General features: G+C 40.0%; 1 protein-coding gene across 1 annotated transcript; it reads right to left on the bottom strand.

Moving 5' to 3' along the window:
* Nucleotides 1-704: 704 nt before the first annotated feature.
* Nucleotides 705-20018, bottom strand: LOC146691813 (voltage-gated delayed rectifier potassium channel KCNH5-like). The gene is made up of 12 exons (XM_085431785.1): nucleotides 19825-20018; nucleotides 18321-18444; nucleotides 17942-18048; nucleotides 17666-17794; nucleotides 15549-15664; nucleotides 15057-15449; nucleotides 14849-14938; nucleotides 12428-12857; nucleotides 8323-8522; nucleotides 7644-7896; nucleotides 7262-7458; nucleotides 705-2866 (listed from the first exon to the last, which is right to left on the bottom strand). Exons 1-12 carry the CDS (start codon nucleotides 19895-19897, stop codon nucleotides 1796-1798), a joined length of 3183 nt encoding a protein of 1060 aa, XP_085287911.1. The 5' UTR covers nucleotides 19898-20018; the 3' UTR covers nucleotides 705-1795.
* Nucleotides 20019-21184: the final 1166 nt, after the last annotated feature.

Raw genomic sequence — 21184 nt, 5'->3', positions numbered from 1 at the left:
AAAAAGCGAAAATTCTTACATGTGTATTTATGTTCTGCACAGCAGTTGTAATACTTTATAATACGACCAGTTTATAAAGGTGTAATTCCCCTGTAATTAAATGCGGTTTCTTCGTATGTTATTTGAAATTACATTGTAATTATATTTAGCTACAAATACTTTAGGTAGGTAGGATAAGAGCATCTCCTTTCCTCTAAAATAGCTGGAAGTTAGGCAAGTTTATGTCAATCCACAGCATGACCTGCACCTTGAAAAGTCCAGTGTTCTTATAATGTAAGAAATACTGTTTGTTTTTATGCCAAATTATCAAGAAATTACGCAGTACTTACAGCATAATTTGTGTCTCCTTGACTTGTTATCTCCATGTGGGCACCTACAATTAAGTATTTGTGATCTATCCATCCATCCATCCATCCATCCATCCATCCATCCATCCATCCATCCATCCATCCATCCTTCCTCCTTATTAGCACTGATGTTTAAAGATGATTCAGAAGTCAGTGCAAAAGTGTTGCTTTGTTTGTCAACTGCTAAATAAAAATCATATTTGAAGAAAGTCAAGTGTAAATCCACTGTAATCGGTATCCTCCTGTGACTCACCTGGATTAAACAAAACATTGTGACATGAAACCCGCTTGCGTGTTGCACTTTCCAGTTTAAAGGCAGACTTTTGTGTTACATAAGAGAAGAAACTAAACAACAGATGGTGAGCAGGCATTACTTTTCATTACTCATTTCACAGTTGACAGGCTCCCTCGGATGCATGCAAGGTCGTCTGAACGTAACATAGAACAGACATACTTAACAGTCACATGCTTGGACCCTTACAGTTCACACAGAATTTCCCCAGTGGTTTCATAAACCACCAAAAAATATGAACAAACTGAGTTTAGTGCACCTTCCCTTTAGATATGCATAGTGAACCATCATTTAAATGATTAAAACAGGATATGCAGTACCATTTATCCTACAAAATGGCTAATAAATAGAAATCGTTCAAATTCAGTCTGAGAACAAAGATACCTGAGCAAGATGCAAAGCTACGTGAAGAAAAATGCACAATGAGTCTGCTGCAAAAACCTGGTGACATGTTCACATCCTGAAGGAAAAGAAACCTTTAACAAAAATGTAAAAGTGGCATTATTGCATTGCTGTCCTTTATTTTTACATGCACAGGAAATGAGTTTTTAAAGAAGACAATGCATATAGATTTATATGTATATATAACATTAGATTTCATCAAAACAGCTCGCAGTGAGGCTTTGCTATTGTAAGGCACATTTAATTACCTGATAATTAACTCGGAAGGTAGTCGCTCCACTGAGGATGAGCAACAAAAACTCTGGATTTCCCTCCTAAATAAGATAAAGCTGTGTATTTATAATACACTGTGCATGATGAAATGCTCACTGAGCTTCAGCTTGTCCACAAAATAGAAATGTGAACTTCAAGGTTTTCTACCAAGAAAACAAACAAAATAAAAAACCTCAAAACTGTAAACTGACTTCCAGAAACGTAAAGAACTACTCCATCTTATTTTCATCAAACTTGCATGTTTTGCCAAGCACCTCATCAAGCATCATTTCCTTTTTGTGCTTGTTGTTAATTATTTGTCCCTGCTTCCTCTCACACACAAGTGTCTCATAAGTTAAAAGCTACAGTATAAGATAAATCCCTGGATCCTTGTGGTGCTAAGGTAACATTTCTGCATGCAATCAAGTATTAAAACTTGTAGTCCAGCAGGACATGCACGATGCTTATCTAATCCTTTATTTTTTTTATTAAGTGAGAAAATTTAAAGATCCTCGTCCTCTGTTTTGGGTGAAGCCGGCCTGGAGGCGGTGACCGAGTCTTGACTTTTCCGTCTTGCTTTTGGAGAGGACGCTGGCGGCAGAGAGAGTCTTTTTACCGACAGCAGCCTGAGGATCTCGCTCACCTGAGCCTCGAGCAGCGACAGTCTCCCGCTCAGTATCTGAATGTCTGCTTTCAGCTCCAGCTTGGCCGCGTGGAGCGTCGCTTGAAGCAGTGCTTGCTCAGACAGCGGCTGCACGAATGAGTGTCTGAGGGAGACCTCGGCGTAAACCCCGAGGTTGTGTTCGAATGGATTTCTCTCCATGGGGCTCCTTTCCATCGGGCTTCGCTCGAAGGAGCTTCTTGAATCTCCTGCTCGGTCGATGCGTGGATCGCTCTTTGTGATACCACTGTCGCAGGAGTCGGTTTTGTGCAGGGCGCTTGTTTCCTCACCTGCGCTGTTGCTGCCCTCTGTGCTTCCCCTCTCTCCGCCTCCCCCTGATTTGTGGTTCGTTTTGGGGGCTGCGATCTGTTCTGAGGACTGCGATCCTTTCGGCCACTCGTCTGCTTTCTGAGTCTGCTTCTCCTGCTCGACAGGAGGACGTGCTGGCTCAGCAGATGTGGCGTTTCTAAACTTTGCCCAGCCTCTCACACCTCTGCCGCTCCCTGTGTTACCCTCTCCACCTGCACCACTGCTCTGGCCAAACCGGCTCTCTGGACAAGGCTTTGATGCAGACTCCACCGCCTCCATTGTGCGCCTTTGCTCTGACTTTTCAGGCATGTTGCAACTGTTCCCCCCTCCTGCTGAGGTGTTCTCCTGCCGCTGCTGAGGAGATGCTGAGTGACTGGGCTGAGTGTAAGAGTTTGAGTCAGTGTGGTGCTGGGGGTGCTGCTGCATCTCCACCTGCACGCAGTTGTGATCTAAGTAAGTGTTGGACTCTCCCGTTTGAGCGTCTCTGTGCTGTCTGAACTTCTGGAACAGCTTGCGAACCGGGTGGTCTTCGGGAATCGACAGAGTCACGTCACTCTGATGCGCCTGCTCCCTCCTCACATCGGCAATCTTCCTGAAGATGACCTGCAAGAGGGAGAGTGCGTGCATGAGGACACTGATACAGGACACACTGTAAATTGTAACTTACAGTGTGCATGCTCTAGTGCTCGACCTGGACGAAGCAAGTTGTACAATGTCCGTATAATGCAGCTTCAAAGCAAGGACAGCTGCCTGCAGCTGTTGTGAATGCTGAAATATTTATGAGCTGAAAGCAGTAATGCACAAGGGAAACCGTTAATGGAGCAACAAGTCAATAATGGAGGACAATTTAGGCTCTGAGTCTTTCCTGATTCCTTCTGAAGACAAAGAAAAGAAATGTCAATAAACTCCAAGCGTCTCACTACCTTCCGATACCACTCTGGTAGAAACTTTCAGTGCTGGTGTACCTGAGAAGTTAATCTGTGAAACACTTACCCCCATGAATCCCAGGTTAAAGCCCACTGTGTACAAAGCTCCCACTATTTCAACTGATATATTAATAGTGTAATAGTTAGCATCAACTTCTTTAATATCATTTTTGGATTAATCTGAAACTGACTAGTTTAGATGATTAGAAATAGATTAGAAAACCAATGTAGAAGACAGCTACTAATGGGCTCGGCTGCCCATAAGTAATCTACAAAATGTCTAGGACCTGTTATGTTATTAAACATGCAAAGAACTCTTAAGTCACTGTTTATTTCTTTATATTTTGCTTTAAAGAAGTCAGACTTCCCTATTATTATTTTTTCAAAGTGCTCTTGAGCAGTGTCTCTCCAGGCTTGGCTGCTTGTTTACTCATTTTCAGTAGGGGTGCAACGATACACAAAATTCACGGTTCGGTTCGATACTTTGGTGTCACGGTTCGATATTTTTTCGATACAAAAAAATGTTCATGCCTTTTTAATTTGTCATTTATTAAACTTATAAATATATATTTTAACTCAAAAGTACAGTTTTTAAATTTAACCCTAACCCTTGTGCGTGTTTTTTATTTTGACAGCGAATGCGCACCTGCGGACCACTTATGTGCACCCCTGGTTATTTAGCTCGTCATATTGCAGCCACAGAAATTCTTTTGTCCATGAAACCATAAAGCTGCACTTTCTTTTTGCCTTATAGTCTGATTTGTCATAACTTCTCCGTTTTGTGGTAAGCTTTTCTTTGGCTGTCACTTCTTCACCCTGACCTGTCTTATTTGGCTCAGCAGAACTAAAATATATATCCTGCTGCTTTTACACACACACTCACATAAGCTCAGCGATTCTCTGCGCGATCAACCTCTCACATGTTTAAGCTGCGGGAGATTTCACTTGTCATGTTTGCATAGTAAGCTAACAATTAATAAGACGATGTCAGAGGAATTGGTGCGCAAATTATCATCACTCACAGATCAGTGCTGTCGCTCTCTATACACAGTTGCACGATTGCAAAGTGAAAGCAAAAAAACAAGCGCAAATTCAAAAGCGATTTCAATATGTCACATATTGACAGTGGCTCACCGATGCCAATGACATAATTACCCAGCTACATTTCTGAAAGAATGCAAAAGCATTGACATATATTTTCCCTACAATAGCCCGACTGGCAGGGAAGAGATAGATTTTGGTAGCCCGACTGAAAAAAATCGCTAGCCCCAGGACGTTGGGCTAGCGATATTGCAAGCCCTGTATCTGATTGAGGAATCACTCATCTTTGGAAAAGAGAGTTTATTACAGAGAAATGTCTCTTTCCAAAATAAAAGCTATACTATCTGCTTCTTCTGGGCTATATTCTCAGCAGCATAAGGAGAATCACGTGCTAACAGCTGTCTAAATGACTCGGCTAAAGTTAGTAGCATGCTTGTTGTTTTTGTCTTTGCACTAGGATGATGTCAGCGTAAATGTGCAGTCATATTCGTTGTGTTCCCACTAGTGCTTTCAGGTTAATCTCGTTGAAATGACCTTAACGCCACAACACGGCAAATCTCCGTTAACGAGCTACCGCTGATCGCCCCGTGCGTGGGGCTAGACGGCCAACACGTTAACGAGCTAACTGCGCTAACACACTAGTTCACACCCATGTAATTGAGCATTGCATGGCACATCCAACATACTGTTTTACTTTAGTCCATGACTCGCTTACCTTCAGGGTCATACCTCACATGAAAACCAAAATAATTCCAAACGCCAGATCTGAATGAGGGTGGGGGAGGTCCATGTTGTAAGGAGAGCTTAGCTTCTGTCTCGCTAGCTTGCCCTGCACTCTTCCTTCTGTCTATGCTGTCTGTGTTGAGCGCTCAGTGGATCTGCGCTCGACAGTGCAGCCTAGGCGGAGTAGTCAAACGCAGATTCACTGAGCGCTCCACACAGACAGCATCGTCAGAAGGAAAGTTGATAAAATAAATTACAAATGTTGTATTGTTCGATACATATGCGTACCGAACCGAAAGCACTGTATCGAACGGTTCAATATCGATACGAATATCGTTGCACCCCTAATTTTCAGTCCAGTACTTGTACACAGGATGTTAAGCCACTTCAACATGTCCTATGAATCATTCATGTTAAGACCTGACACAGGACCTGAAAGATGCATCTGGCCCTTCAATGTTGACTGAAGCCTCCTCAGAAGTGGCCTCAATGGAAGTGTGTTTGTCAAGGAGCCATTCTCAAGGAAGTAAAACTGAGGCTGAGGTATGCCAAATTACACAAGGACTGTGCTGAAAGTCAGTGGCAATGGTTCCAAACACACTGCCAATGCAGTAAAAATATACCTGGATAGACAAAACACACCATCAAACACTATCAGCATGGATTGGCCTCTCCAGAGGCCCACACTTCAACATTATTGAAGCAGTGTGGGATCATTTTAACAGAAAACTGAACAAAAGGCAGCCAAAATCCAAAGAAGAGCTTTGAATTTCCTTCAAGAAGCCTGGAGACTGAAGACTACTTAAGAAATAACAAGAAAGCTTGTCTGAGAGAGGCCGTGTTGAAGAATAAAGGTGGTCATACCAAATACTGTTTTTAAAGCTCATTAGGAATTGTACACACTGTTTTTGCCTCATATACTGTATACTGTCCATGTATGTTTGCACAGGTTTCAATAAACCACTGCACCTATTTCCCATTTTCCTAACAAAACATAAAGAAATGAAGAGGGCTTGAGACTTTTGCAAAGTCCAAATACCTGCCACGAAACTGTGCCAATTAATATTTACTACACAGCACTTCCAACAATTGCTCAAACATTCTTAAAAGGCCGATCTGCTTTGTTACAGCCAGAGTTCGAGCTGTTATGAGTCTGTTTAATTCCTTCAAATTTTTTAAACCTACATCCTCAAAAGTATTTCATACATCTCAGTCCTGAACAAAGAACACAACAGACTACGTGCCCTGGGATGACTTGACGCAATATGAACATCCATTAAGAACTTAAAAGATAGTATTACAGCAGAATGTATAAGAAACCTACTCTTGTGGCTGGAAAGCAAAGCAGCTCCGTGCTGTAGTGGGATCAATATGCGTAGCCAGGAGAAACTCTATGAAATATTAGAGCCTTAGTTTGGACCGGCTAATTGTTCAGCTTTGAACTAATTTTTTGTCACTGTCCTTTTCACAGATTGGGGAAATCTGGATGGAGACAGTGTGCATGTGCTGATTTATTTACATTTATCCTCTTCACATTTGAGCTGTTCACTCTCAGTTTGTAATTTGATAAAAAGGCTTTCTGAGCGGTCGATACAAAGACAATGTGCTATATATATATATATATATATATATATATATACAATCCATTTACCATTACACACTTTATGGAAAACTGTATACAACTCTGCATCGCACTCAGGTATTCCATGCTGCCTAGCTCAAGGCCACAGCACATGTTGTATGAATGAAGTCTCATCTGCAAAGAAGGGATTTGATTCTAATTTTTGTCTATGATTTACTGCTGGCACAAACACCTTTTCTTTCTTTATTTCTCCTTTTATTTTAAATTTAATGATCATTTAAGTACTAAACACACATATAGATATGTGTGTTTAGCATATGCATGGCAAGACATTGCAAAATGCTTTGCAATACAAACAAAATAAGAAAAAGTGTTTTTTATTCATACTGTCAGTTGGTGAAAAGTTGTGGTTATAGATGTTCCTGTGCACTGGGTTTGGTTGCTCAGCTCTTGATGATGTAGGAGTTTGTAGATGGAGAGTTTATGTTGTAAAGAAGCAGGTTTGGTTGTATTGCATTTGTTGTAGATTGTAAAGACTGATTCACTTGCAGTCCATTGCACCTTGGTAATTTTAGTAGTGTAATGTACAATGTTGAAGTCCAGCTGGGTGGGAGCTGTGCACCCTGTTATCTCTTTTGCCTATGACAACAAAATGCAATCAGTAATCCCTTGCTTTAAGATGACACTAACATCCTTTACTAAAAGACAGGACAGTGAAAGTTTTACCCGTTTTCGCAAATTACAGGTGAGGATGAGGTTGCGGGAGAAAGAATTGGCGAACGCGGTGTAAAACTCCAGCACCCGCATCAGAGCCTCTCTCCGGATGACGTGCAGGTCGCAGTACGTCAGAGCGCGCACATTCGCACAGGCTCGAGCCAGCGTGGTCTCTTTCCAGAATGCATCTCCAAACACGTCACCTTTACCTGAACAGGGCCAGATATCATATAAACATCTGTTGGCTCAGATAAATATAAATAAAATGGGATGAAGTCGAACACATATAGGTTGTAAAGCATAAAAAGGACTTCAGAAAACTTTGCTCTAACTTCAACTGAGAGCAGCAGGTACAACTTTGCTTGGTCTATTTCACAATATTGCCCTGGATTACCTAGTATTGCGATGACCTCGTCATCTTGGATGACTTCGAGTGAACCCGAGACTACAAAACAGAGCGTATCAACGCTCTCCCCGATGTGGAAGATGAGGTCTCCAGGTGCGCAGTGTGTAGTCTGAAACTCCACGGCGAGAGAGCGCAAACAGCCGTCACTTGCCAGGCGAAAAGCTGGATGGTCATTGAACACCTGTTTGTTGAGGTGGACGCAGATGTCTGCACGCATGTCTTTAGGACAGATGGAGAGAACCTGAAAGACATGGTGAGATTTGTGCAGCAAACACTTAATGCATCATCACTGGAGGACATTAAATATGTAGCACATTTCCGCTGCTCATTTAGCAGATGTATTACTAAACGTTTTAAAAATAGAACTGCAGAGACATGAAAGCTGCTTCTTTAAATAATCTTTCAACTCCAGATGTTGGACCATGTGATCGGATTTACTTCATGAGAACAACAATGGTAATGTTGTTACTGACTGCATGGACTGTAGAAGTTCAGGACCTAAAAGGCAGATATGGGAGGCAGGCAAGATTTAACCAAGGGCATAAACTTTAATTGGGTTGTTGGGAAAGCCAATAAATGAAAACATGAAATCCAAAAGATAAATCTGACAAGTAATGGCACATCAGTTTTTGAAAGCACCCCCTGAAACTTTTGCACAGATTTGTACCTTGTCTGTGTCAATGCCCTTCGACATGGCCCAGGTGGAGACGATGAAGTCCATGACCCTCTCGCTCAGACCTTTGGGAACCTGGTAAAGTTTAAGGAAGTCACGCACATTGTTGAGCATCTCGTGGTAGCGATTTGTGTTGGTGTACATCTGCTGGAAGATGGTGGTGACGTTTCCAAAGATTGTGGCATATAGCAGCGCTAAAAGAAAAGACAGAAGAGCAAGAGTTCATCTTATTTATTTGAATCTAACGTTTTCATTCATCCGCCTTCTTACGCTTATCCGAGACATGACCATCTCTTCCAGCTCATCTGGGGGGACAAGTCATTCTCAAGCTAGCCAAGAGAACTAATCTCTCCTGTAAGAGATAAATGCTTTTAGATAACAAATAATCATATTTATGGGATCACAGTATCCAACTTTCATACCTCAAATTTAGAGTTAAATATTGTTGAGGAAACTGCCTATGACAAAACGTTTCAGTGGAATATATGCGTGATTAATGGAGTATTTAACATGAAAAAAATTTATATTTGGATTAAAGATTAAATAATTAATTGAGATCTAATCCAAAACTTTATTCCCTTAATTTTTTCCGCTTGTCCAATTAAGGGTTAGAGTCCCAGCTGTTATAGAGCAAAATTCCAGGTGAGGTTACTGGTTTATGACGGGAAAAAACCGGAGCATGCTGATATTTAACTGTCCTTTAAGTGTTTTCCACGCTACTGGCTTCCACACAACCACGTGAAGACTTTTTCCCTCCAAATGACATTCTAGGAACAAACCAGCTCATCTACTTGCCTTTCTAGACCTTCGGGGACTTTTGTGACTTGTCATAAGGTCAAAGGTCATTTTCCCACCTGATGAGGAGTTAACCTGTAGACCCTGTTCATGCAGAACAGTTGCTCCTCCAGGCCACTCTGAGGGAAATCTTGTTAGCGCTCATTTGCAGTTGTATGAAGGCTGGAGTAAGAGTACAGCACCATCAAAGACTCTTCTTTTTTCTTTTTCTTTTGATAATCACCAAATTATGCCATTTGATTATGATTGCTCAAACCTTTGCTTGCCTCTCTTTATCACAATCCCCTGATTTATACATGACTAACACTTGATCAATGATGCTGTAATTACATAATCGCTGGTGCACAAATGAAAGTAATTTTAAGATTTCAAAGATTTTACAGTGATAGAAAAACGAAAACCTTAAAAACAGTGTGGATGTCCATCTGATGTGATGCTGTATAAGCACTACAAGCATATAATCATTATATCTTGGTTCTACAATAATATAGTACTTTTTGCATTTTACATTTTGGATAAACTCTTTAGTGAATTTTATTTATTTGTTTTTAATAATTTTGTTTGTTTTGTTTTGTAATTTACTGAAAAGTAAATGTACACAAAACAGCACTGCTGACAGTGCAGTTTTCTTAAATACATGCATGCATAGCCTGATATACACAACGAGGGATGGGCTAACTCTTTATGATATAATTTCTAATCCACAGTTCCTGGGTAGGAGTGCCGTGCTGCAGTGACCTCAAAGAGTCACTCAGCATCTCTTACTGTGAGGTTTTATCCACTCAACGGGAAAGCTTCATCTCCGGTCACCACAGCAGGATCACAGAGGTTAGGATACATATCTAACGTGATGGCTCATTGTCCACTTACTACACCCGAGCCTGCAGGCAAACTGGCCCTCTCTTCGATTACTTTTCCACTCAAATAATTACCGTATCTATAGCAGGAGATTTATGCGCCATAATTGAAGCCGACACTGCAGTGTGACTGAATGATCATCGTGATCCAGGCGCCATCAGAATAATGGGTGTTTACTTTCGACTGTACGAAGCTTACAGTACTAAGTTCTAGATAGTTTTGAAGTTAGCTAAGGAATATGGCGTGACTTATACGTAGACTTATATAACATAATGCATCATTTCTAAGTTCATGTTATAAGCTTCATCCTCATCAATTTGACAGTCGTGTCCCATTAAATACTGAAAGTCACGCAACACAGGGAATGTAAAGAAAAAATATCTGTATTTGCTGAAAATTTAAGGGTAATTTGGGAATAAATGAAGTCTTTAACTTTGACTTTCTTCATGAAGTTTCTACTGACCATGAGAAATACAGAAGAATGCAATGACATTTATTCCCTGCATTGAAAAAACGACTGACTGAATTAACATGCAATACTTTTCTGATGTGACGACCGGCCCTCAGACAGACATTCACAGAGCAGGCTGTGATGGGCGCTGAACATGTCACTTTTGATTATTGACAAAGCCGAAACTCAGAGTGGTTCAAGCACCGAGGCTGCAGCTAAACGTGAAACCATGACCAGAATGAAAAGAGGAAAATGTTGTCTGTGGATCATTTAGCTCTATAAGGAATAAATACTTACTTCACTTTCTGAATATTGAATTCTGTCATTATCGAAATGTGATTTTAAATAATAATTAACTGTCCGTTTGGTCAATTAGGGTGGCAGGTACAGATAGACAACCTATTTACATCCCTGATTTAGAGCATGCTTCCAGACCTTTAGGAAGAGATTTTCTACTGAAAATGGTTTTTAATGTTTTAAATGGATGTCTAGTTGATGTTTCTGTGACGCTAATACACACACCAGCCAATCACATGACACCAGCTCAGTGCATTTAGGCACGTAGTCATGGTCAATTTGATGTGCTGAAGTTCAAACTGAGCATCATGATGGGGAAGAGAGGCGATTTAAGGGAATGTGGTGTGGTTATTGGTGCCAGACGAGCTGGTCTGAGTTTTCCAGAAACTGCTGATATAGTGGGATTTTCTCCTTCAAACATCTCTAGAGTTTACAGAGAATGGTCTGAAAAAGAGAAGAAATCCAATGAGCGACAGTTCTCTGGGTGAAAAGGAAAATTTTCAGGGCACACTTTGAGCCGCTCAGTCTACATGAGTATTGTTGCTGACCATGTCCATCCCTTTAGGAACACAGTGCACCTGTCTTCTGATGGCTGCTTCCAGTAGGATAACACATCCTGTCACAAATCATCTCAAACTGATTTCTTGAACATGACAATGAGTTCACTGTACTCATAGCCACCATATCTCAATCCACTAGAGCACCTTTGTTACAGTATATGGTGTAATGGGATGTTCAGGTGTCAAATCTGCAGCAACTGTGTGATGCTATCACGTCAGTATGGTCCAAAATCTCAGAGGAATGTTTCCAGCGCTTTGTTGAATCTATTCCTTGAAAAATTAAAGCAGTTCTGAAGGAAAACAGGGGCCCAGTTCAGTCCTAGCAAAGTATTCCTTAATAATGTCCACTGAGGATATGCACATTAAAAGGTTAGGAGGAAGTTGCAATAAATAAAGGTAAATGGTTCAAAAATATTTTGTGAAAACTAGAAATTCAACTGATTTGCAATGTTTCACTTTCACTTTGTTGAAAATGTAAAAAGAGACAGCAAAGTCAACTCTGCCATGACATTTTTCAATAGTGGTTACATAAATATATTAGTGTCTAAGCAAAGTCATCTCTAAATACATCAGTAATGCCATACACTATGTTAACTATGGGTAAAAGCAGCCATGTATTGATCACAGCGTGCTGGGACTTAATATCCTGCACAGATCCTCCTCATGTTTTAGAACACGCGTACCATATGTTGCTTTACTGGCAGCTGGTAAATAGCCAGCAGGACTGTGGAGAGCACGTTATCTTGACTAGCGTGCAAGGAAGTGTAACCAGACTGTTTCATCTCCTGCAAGGTTCAACTACCATATTATGAATGGATGAATGCACGAATGACATCAAAGTATGTATGCTTTGTTTAGTGTGGAGTGATGGGGAGACAGGGCTGTTTTTGTTGTTACAGAGCTGTTGTTCTGGTAAACACCCACAAATGATGCTACTGAATATGGTTAAAACATCCTTTCCCAGCTCCAAGTACAGTTTAAAACTCATGGATCGTTCCATTATATGGCTGTATTACTCACATTGTGGCTGCTAGTTAAATGTTTCCTGTGCCATTTTCAAAGGTTTTGTGAAACCTTTGGAGAAACTGTTAAATGTGATGCATGTTGGAAATACAGTGTGTGGTGACTGGGTACTCACAGCCCACCATCATCATAGCCACGGAGAAAATCTTCTCGCCATCTGTTGTTGGAGCAATGTTACCAAATCCAATTGTGGTCAGGCTAGTCATGGTGAAGTAGAGAGAAGAAATGTACAGCGTGTCTTTGGTAGGACCTCCTTCCCACCGGCCATTACCGCTAGTGTTGTAGCGGTAAGGAGTTCCAATACTCAGTCCCAACTGGTAGAGCCAGCTGTCTGTCTTAATGGTGTTGGTGGTCTCATCAATGACCTCGTGGTCACCAATGCTGTACCAAATGCAGGCAAGCCAGTGAGCCACCAGGCCGAAGACACACACCAGCAGGACCAGGACCGCAGCTCCATACTCCAGGTAGTGGTCCAGTTTTCGGGCTACGCGGCCCAGACGGAGCAGGCGGATGACTTTAAGGGAACTGAAGAGGCTGCTGAGACCCTACAGAGAAAGAAAGTGAAAATGTGAACCAGATATCCAGATTAAAACATACAATACATTGTACATTGTACATCAGATGAAAGCTGCATTATTATCTTATGTTATAAATTTACACTGGTTTTCATGATTAAAATGATTTCACCTTAAGAGAAGAAAATATCTGTCAAGTCAATAAAACAAGTTTAGAATGTGTAAAATCATTAAGAACAGAGGATTCATGTGACTGGTGGAAGACAATCCGAGAGAGTATGGCAACTTAAAGAGGTGCGCTTTGAGAGGGAACTCCAGAGTTTAGGAGCAGAGCATCTGAAAGCTCACATTGTATTCAGTTGAGGGGAAGGGACAGTGAGATGGAAGGAAGAAGAGTGCAAATGGGTGTGTTGATGTGCAGAAGTTAAGAGTGGTACTGCAGAGCGATGTTGTGGTCTCAAAGGTGATGAGCAGAATCTTGATATCATTATGATATGATATTAGCCAAAGAAGCTGCTGATGGGCCTGTATGTTGTGACTAATGGAGGCAGTTCTGGTAATGATCCGAGCACCAGGAAGAGAGAAGACCTGAGAAGAGTCGTCAATAGGGAGGGAAACATTTACATTTACACAAGGTGAACTGGTGTCAGTGAGGAGAACCTTGGTTTTATCACTATTCGATTTGATAAAGTTTACAGGAGTACCAGGATTTGATTTCCTGGAGGCAAACACAGAGAGCAGTGGTACGAAAAGTGGTGGAACATTTGGTGCACAGGCAGAGCTGCATGTCATCAGCGTAACGTTGGAAACTGATATTAAATCTATGGAAGACATGGCCCAGAGGAAGTAGACAGATGATAAATAAAAGAGGCTCCAGGACAGATCCCTGTGGGATGCCAGTGAAATTTAATATTTTTGAGTTGAAAGAACGGAGTGCGACTAGAGTTGTTACATTTTGTTGTACAAAGAGATGTTACATTTGTACATATGAAAAAACAACAACCATATCTCCTTAAAGGGTGAATATTTTTCATTGCTAAAATTGAAAAATCATGCTACTGCTTGGTTTTGTTCTCGGGAGTCATGATTGTTTTTGGCTGCTTTTACATATTATTGCAACACTGATATTGTAAAATAAATTATTTACATACAGTTGAATACAGTTACAATTACATACAGTTATTTAAATTAGAATTAGTCTTATTTTGGCTCTCTCCTAATGTAAATAGAGATCATATATATAAGATGAATGAATGAACTCATCATGATATCACCTACCGGTTAGTGGACTGATGTTTTGAAGCCTTGAGTTTACCAGTTTAGCTGACTCCACCTTATTTTTTAAAAACTTTAATGTGATCATAAGGGGTAGGTACAAAAAAAACAAGGGCCATATGGAGGTTTTGCAGTCAGGTGACCAATAACCACGTGACATTAACTTGCCCACGATTTTAAACATGTGACAGTCATGGTGATGATGTAGAATCAAGTGAAGAAGGCCACAGTAACACTAGATACTGGTCAAAAATCATATGGGAATCACTGTTGGTGAAGGGAAAAATTAGTATTCCCTTACTGGTTGTGTGTGGTTGGTCACTCGCTTTTACACCTAAGACCATTTTAGAATCATCAATAAACCTAACCCATTCATGTCTTTGGATAGTGGGAGGAAGCCCCAGCCTCCTCCTGGATTCAAACCCAGGACCTTCTTGCCGTTAGGTCACGGTAAACACTGGATTTTGTAGATATCATTGTTGACAATACTAATGTTCTGGGTGAAAAACTCAAAACAAAGAGCTCAAAGACTCTGCAATGTGATTATTCAGTGTGGTTTTGTCACCATAAGGGATCGATAATATGACCTGATTTCCATCCATTCATCCATCCAATTTCTTCCGCTTATCCAATTCAAGGTCGCGGGGCGGGGGGGCTGGAGCCTATCCAAACTGTCATAGAGCAAGAGGCATGGTACAAACCATATTTATCACAGCATATTTAAAGAAATACAGAAATTTACTTACTGGGAGAACGGAGTCTTCAGTCCGTGTGCTATTTCTGTGGAAATGTGACTCACGAAGATGACCCGTGGAAGAGGCATGTGTGAGGATATCCTACATTAAAAAAAGAACAGTAAAGCAGAAACGTTTTAATGTATACGTGGAAAGACATACCATTGCCTGAGCAATTAATCCCGCATTAAAAGAATTATCTTTATTAAAGTTTACTCACATCATCACCGTTTTCAAAGGTATTGATGATATCATAGGGCAGGCAGGACAGCAGGTCGATGACAAACCACGTCTTTAGGTAATTCATTCTTATGAGCTTGGCATCTGAAATCACCTCTCCAGCTGGACCCACAAAGGTGGTGTGGAAGTTGAGCACGATGTCAACCAAAAAGATGACATCGACAACACTGTCCACAACCAGCCAGGCCAAGTTGTTCTGCTTGGTCCTGAAGGAAACATTATAGGGTACCATGATGGCAGTGTAGAAGGTGAGGATGAGGATGATCCAGTCCCAAGTGGTCTTGAAAGTGCAGTAGTGGAGGATGATGTGTGGAGGGGTCTTAGGGGCCTCCTGCTTGTACTGAGGGAGAATGTCTGATCCCAGCTGGAGAGCCTTTCATTGAGAGGAAACATTTGCCGTCATGATACAAGAACCTCTAAGCCATATTTAAAAGATACAGATTCTAGAAAGAAAATTCTGGGTCTTGCTCACCTCAGCCAGTCTGGAGGGCTTGTGGCTGACCTCCGACTTATTGAGTGGTGTTAACTGCTGCACCAAGTTTCGATTGTTGGCCAGTGCTCGTGTGAGCCTGGCAAACTTTGTCCACCCTATCCACAGACAGCAACACAGAATGCACAGGAAAACAGCACGGCATCCGGCATTATTTAAGAATTAAGAAACATTTAAGAGCATTTAATGTTAAGATGTTTACATTTTACTGGAGTTTATGGGAGTATTAGGTGACGTTGATTTTCTTTGTTAAATGGGCAATAGATATCTTTTGACTTGAACTGAATTTGTGCAGTTGGATAAAAACACCATCTGCGTTTAGACTGGTTGCCTACTAGCCTTGCTTTAACTGTGCACTGCTGTCTGCTACCTGCCACAAGCACGACTGCTCAGCCAAAACAGGAAGAGGAGAGAGCATTTGTTTCCTGCTATATGAAATTAGGAATGTTCACAACACTTCAACACTTGGAAACTTTACCCAGCAAAAGAAAACCTGGTCCACTCCCAGAGGAAGCACAGAAGGAAAAGACAAGTGACAGAAACTGAAGGAAAAATAAAAGTGATCCCAATTTCAATTGACATTATTTCTACAAGATTTATAATAAACAAGTCCCGTGTACTTGCATCGACTAAATCAAAGAATCTCTATGTGCTTGTCTCTTTTTCATCTGTTTTGACAAAGAGTCAAACTTTGAAGGTATCCTGTTACATACACAAACAAGTGTGGCGCCATATTTGAAGTCAGTTGCATGAGGGGCAGTCTCATTTTCTTTTTGTAATTTTTCCCACAGTGTTTTGTTAGCCAATGAATGGAAATAAACAGGTTTAGGCTCTCATACCTGTTGATTAGTATCACCATTATGTTGGTATTGACCGAGTGCACCATTCAGTGCTGTGACATCATGTCTGATCAATTACGTCTCAGAGATGTTGGGGATTATCTTACTACAAAAATTTGTTTTTGTTTTTGTTTGTTTGTTTGTTTGTTTGTTTGTTTACATTTTTTCCTGCATTTTTGCATTTGTTATGATCTGTCTCTTTCACATTCTCTTTATGTTTTGAATTTTCACGTACTTCCTTAGTTTCTTATTTTTTGTCTTTTAGTTCTTTGTTACAGTTTCTGTATATTATGGTCTATTTGTTTTATTTGTTCCTCCTACTTTCTTGTGTCTATGTGTCCCTGTTTAGTTATAGCTTCTCACTTCCTGTTTTAGTTTGGCAGTTATCTGTCTCCTAAGTCTTGTTACTAGCTTAACTTTTGTCCTCTTGTCTTGTTGTCTGGAATTGATTCGGCTGTGCCTTGTTACCCCTTTGTTTCCACTTTCTCTGATTACCCTGATGTGTATAAATAGTCCTGCCTTTGCTTTCCCCTCAGTCATTGTCTAAGTCTCTATGTTATCTCCCTTGAATGCTCCCTGTTAGTTTTTTTTTAAATTATTATTTCTACTGGCTCCTTTCTTCAGATTTTTGGTGACTTTATTAATGGACTTTGAATTCAGTTTTTTTTTTTATAACAATCCTAATAAACGGTTAATTACGTCAGTCTCCAGCAACTGCATTTGGGTCCACTCCTTAAATGCACCATGCATATTGCACCGCTGCAGATTCATGATATAAATAAATCCTGACTTGAAAAATATTTAACTATTAATATATGAATAATAATATAATAGTATATAAAATCAATCTTCAGAAACCTGCCACACCCTTTTTTACCTCTGTGAAACAGGATTATTCATACAGCTACCTTCTCCTTGTGCCCTCACTGTCATTTAATTCTGCTTGGTGTATGGAAAAAGTCTCTGTGGCACAATTAATCCCCAGGGATATGGCACTGCATAGACTCACAGAGACCACTGTTCACTGACCCGGACACACAACACCTGGACAGTTGTACGTTACACACCAGGAAACTAATGTCTTATAAGTCAAAGCCACTCATGTGCAATTAAAATCTATAACACTCTTTGTCTTTAATTGTAATGGCTGGACCTTTAGCGATAACTCCAAAGCTTTCAATGTGAAAATCCCAGAAATACAATGAAATACAGAATACTATCAGGTGGAAATTATTGGTACAGTAACATAAAGTCTCTCACCTCTTGTGGACTCATCGTCAATTGGCTGTTTGAACAGGGTGATGTCTCTGAAGGTGCAGAGGAAAAGCACCACCTTGTCATTTTCATTTCTGATTGGGGCTATCTGCATGTAAAGCCATATTGGTGTTTCTGTGGGAAGCAATCAAAAAACAAAAAGTAAATGACCAGATATCACTTCTAATCGTGCGTTTCTTTTTCTTTTTTAACATTTATTCCTTAATTCATTTTATTTTTGTTTTTTGTTAAAATCTTGCGATTCAAATTTACAGTACTTACTATTCTTTGTATACAGCAGCACCTCATAGAAATTAGACTCATAGCTGTCAAATGTTTGTTTGATTTTGTCTATCGTATTTTTATCAGTCAGATCACCATACATGAAACTGCAAAATAAGACAAAGAGGGAAGAAAACATAGTGAAATGTGAATAACAGATTATGAGTTTCCATAATGTAAGGTTTATATATATGTTTTTTTTATACTTCAGGTTTGACTATTTCCAGGTATTTAGATTAGTTCCCCTTTTGATAAATAAAAAGTGGAGATTCAATGTATAAAAAAAAAAAACAAGAAAAAAAACACACTAAAATTGTGGATTAAAGCTTCCAGTCAAGCACCAGAAAGAAAGGTGCTGCGTGCTTGAAGAGCATCTTACTTGCATGTGCTGCTCTTGTGCATCACATCTGCTCTGTGGTATCCAGACAGCTTGCAGAATCCATCATTGCTGTAAACGACTGGCCACTCCAGGACCTGTGCATTTCCCAACAGGAAGCTTGTTTCTGAGACAAAATACAGGAAATTTTAAACACCAAATTACAAATAAAGAAAACATATGTAATAAAACATATACCTTTTATTATTTATCAAATCGCCATACATTATTAAATCACCATAATGCAAGTTTATATTTACTACTGCATATAATGGAAACAAGATGCAAAAGTCATCCACATTTGTCTACCAGATGAGACGGAGAAAAGAAAAGCTGTTTAGGTTCCACTCATAATGCGAATCAAATATTGATGAAGAGCTGAAAACTTCTTCCACTTTACTGCAGTTTCAGAGCAGTCTGCAGTCTTCAGACAAAAGGGTGACTGAAATTCTTCCAAATTAAATTGCACACTTGAACTTACTGTACATGTTGTTCATTCTGCGGGCTTTTGTGGTCAGACATTCAGACAATAGAGACTGAATTTCAGATAACCACCACATTACTGAGGTGAAGAGTAAAGTTTACAGACACTGAATCAATGTTGCACCCCTCCATCTACGTTTGTAAGAAAAGCCTCTGGGTCTCATGAGAATAATGTCTGATTGCCTGCTGTGCACATAGTACTTTAAATATTTACGCCAGTAGTACAGTTACTGGCTGTTTTGCTGACATGCATTTCCTTTCTGGAACATAAAAAAGGTATACAGCAAAACTGCGCTCTACTCTCTGGTATTTGTAGCTAAGAGATAAAGTGCCATAAATCAAATTATACATCCCTGAAAAGAACATTACGACCTTTAGGATTGGCTGCAAATCCAGTTCTTGTAAAAATGAGACTATATGTTCTCACATTAGCAGAACTTTACTCCTTAATACCACTGAACAAACACCATGCATCAAATCTGGAGCTGCAGATGGCCTAGATTTCATTCGTTTATGAACTTTAGCTTCTGCAACAATGCGCATAAATAAGGAACAACCTCACAAATCCTCAAACAAATGCTTTAAAATCCTCATATTGTGATAATCATAATATATGGTGGTGTAAAATTGCATCATCACATAAATAATAATCTTTACTCTTACTTGATAAGTAAGACAAATAATTAGTGTTTTCCTAATTTTTTTCTAGAGCTAATTTAAAAAGCCTCCCATAAGAGCAAACTATAATTTAGATTTTTCATTATTTATCCACATAATTCGGATAATGTGACTGTTTTTTGTTTTCTATATCAGAAGAAATGTGTCAGTCAACTTTCAGGTAAAAAAAAAAATTGCTACTTAAAAGAAAAAAAAATCAGTGATTGCTGATTCTGCTTCCCAGCAAATGGCACAAAAATAACACACGTCGGTATACTTCAGCATCCCAGTCCTGTGTGGTTCCCTGGCTGAGAAATAAAATCGAAAGCATCACTTATTTCTGTTTCCATTTCAGAGTCAAACTCACCGCTGGACCGCCGGACTATATTCTCCAGGAAAGTGTTCTGCGGAGCCACCAACCCTCTCTTGCCCCCATGCATTATGGAGGTTTCAGGTCAGAAACTCGGTGCTGCTCGGTGGTCGTGCTGGTACTAACTGACCCTTCTCCGTTGTCTGCCCGGCGGGAGCCTGGTCCACCGGAGTCAAGATCGCCACGATGGAGCTCTGTGTATCCGGACTGAGGCTTCAAAAATAAAAGCCTCTTTGTAATCATATGGAGCTGGGCCAGATTTGGAGCTGGTTGGGTGCACAAAGTCAATTGTAATTAATATCCACCGAGGCTTACACTGTAGCCACACTAATCTACACTGGCCCAACACTGGACTAACTGTTAGTTCTTGATAAAACAAACTTTTATTTTTAAGCTCTTTTTCTAGAGTATTGCTGGTATTATTGTCTCAGGTTTCCACTTTATACATAACTCCGTCCAGACGCACGAGCTGGCCTGAAATGTCTGATTTCTTTCCGCATTAATTTAAATGCTGGGGTTGGACGCGTATTTGTATTTAAAATACGTGTTAAAATATGGGGTTTTATATTTTTTCTTTTTAATACTCAGAAAACGTGCATGATGATGAAACATCTGATATCAGGAATTTGTTCAAGTATAATTCAAACAGGTCATCCTTTCATGGGTTTATTAGGAAGCTGGAGATGCATAAATGTGCAAAAGTCTTCATTTCTTTACATTTTGCTTCCAAGGAGCCAGGCTTTTTTTGTTGTATTTTTAGTCAAAAGCAATAATTCTCCAGGCTTTCAAATAGAATAGTAATTAATCCAAATGTGAAATCATTGGCTCAAATCATTGACAGTATGTATAAACAACAGTTAGGACAGAGACACAACAGTGAGTGTCTACAGTCATCTTTAAAACACAGTGACGGCTTTGTCATGAGTGGGGACAGCATTTCATCCAGCAGTGTTGGAGATTTTATCAACATTAATGGAATTATGAATGCAGAAAAATAATTTCATATTATGATCCAAATCCCAAAACTATGTGGACAGCACCTGACTGGCCAGAGCCTTTTTCAACATGACAATGAACCCCAAAACACTGACAGTACAATAATGACATAGCTGGAGAGAAAAAACATTTAATGGATCACCATCAGTCATGGATTGGCCTTCCCAAAGCCTGAACCTCAACTTATTAAAGCAGTGTGGGATCATCTTGACAGACAACAAAACAAAAGGCAGTCAACATCCAAAGAAGAGCTTTAATAGTTCCTCAAGAAGCCTGGAGAACTATTCCCGAAGACAACTTAAAACTTGCAAGAGTTCAGGCTGTGTTGATGAATAAATGTGGTCATACCAAAAAATTATTT

This window comes from Copadichromis virginalis, linkage group LG15 (genome assembly GCF_057382275.1).
Source record: "Copadichromis virginalis isolate Kocher_CV1m ecotype Utaka linkage group LG15, C_Virginalis_male_GT1.1, whole genome shotgun sequence".
NCBI lineage: Eukaryota > Metazoa > Chordata > Actinopteri > Cichliformes > Cichlidae > Copadichromis > Copadichromis virginalis.
Note: the sequence above shows the minus strand (reverse complement) of the source record. Positions and strands in the feature narration are given on the sequence as shown.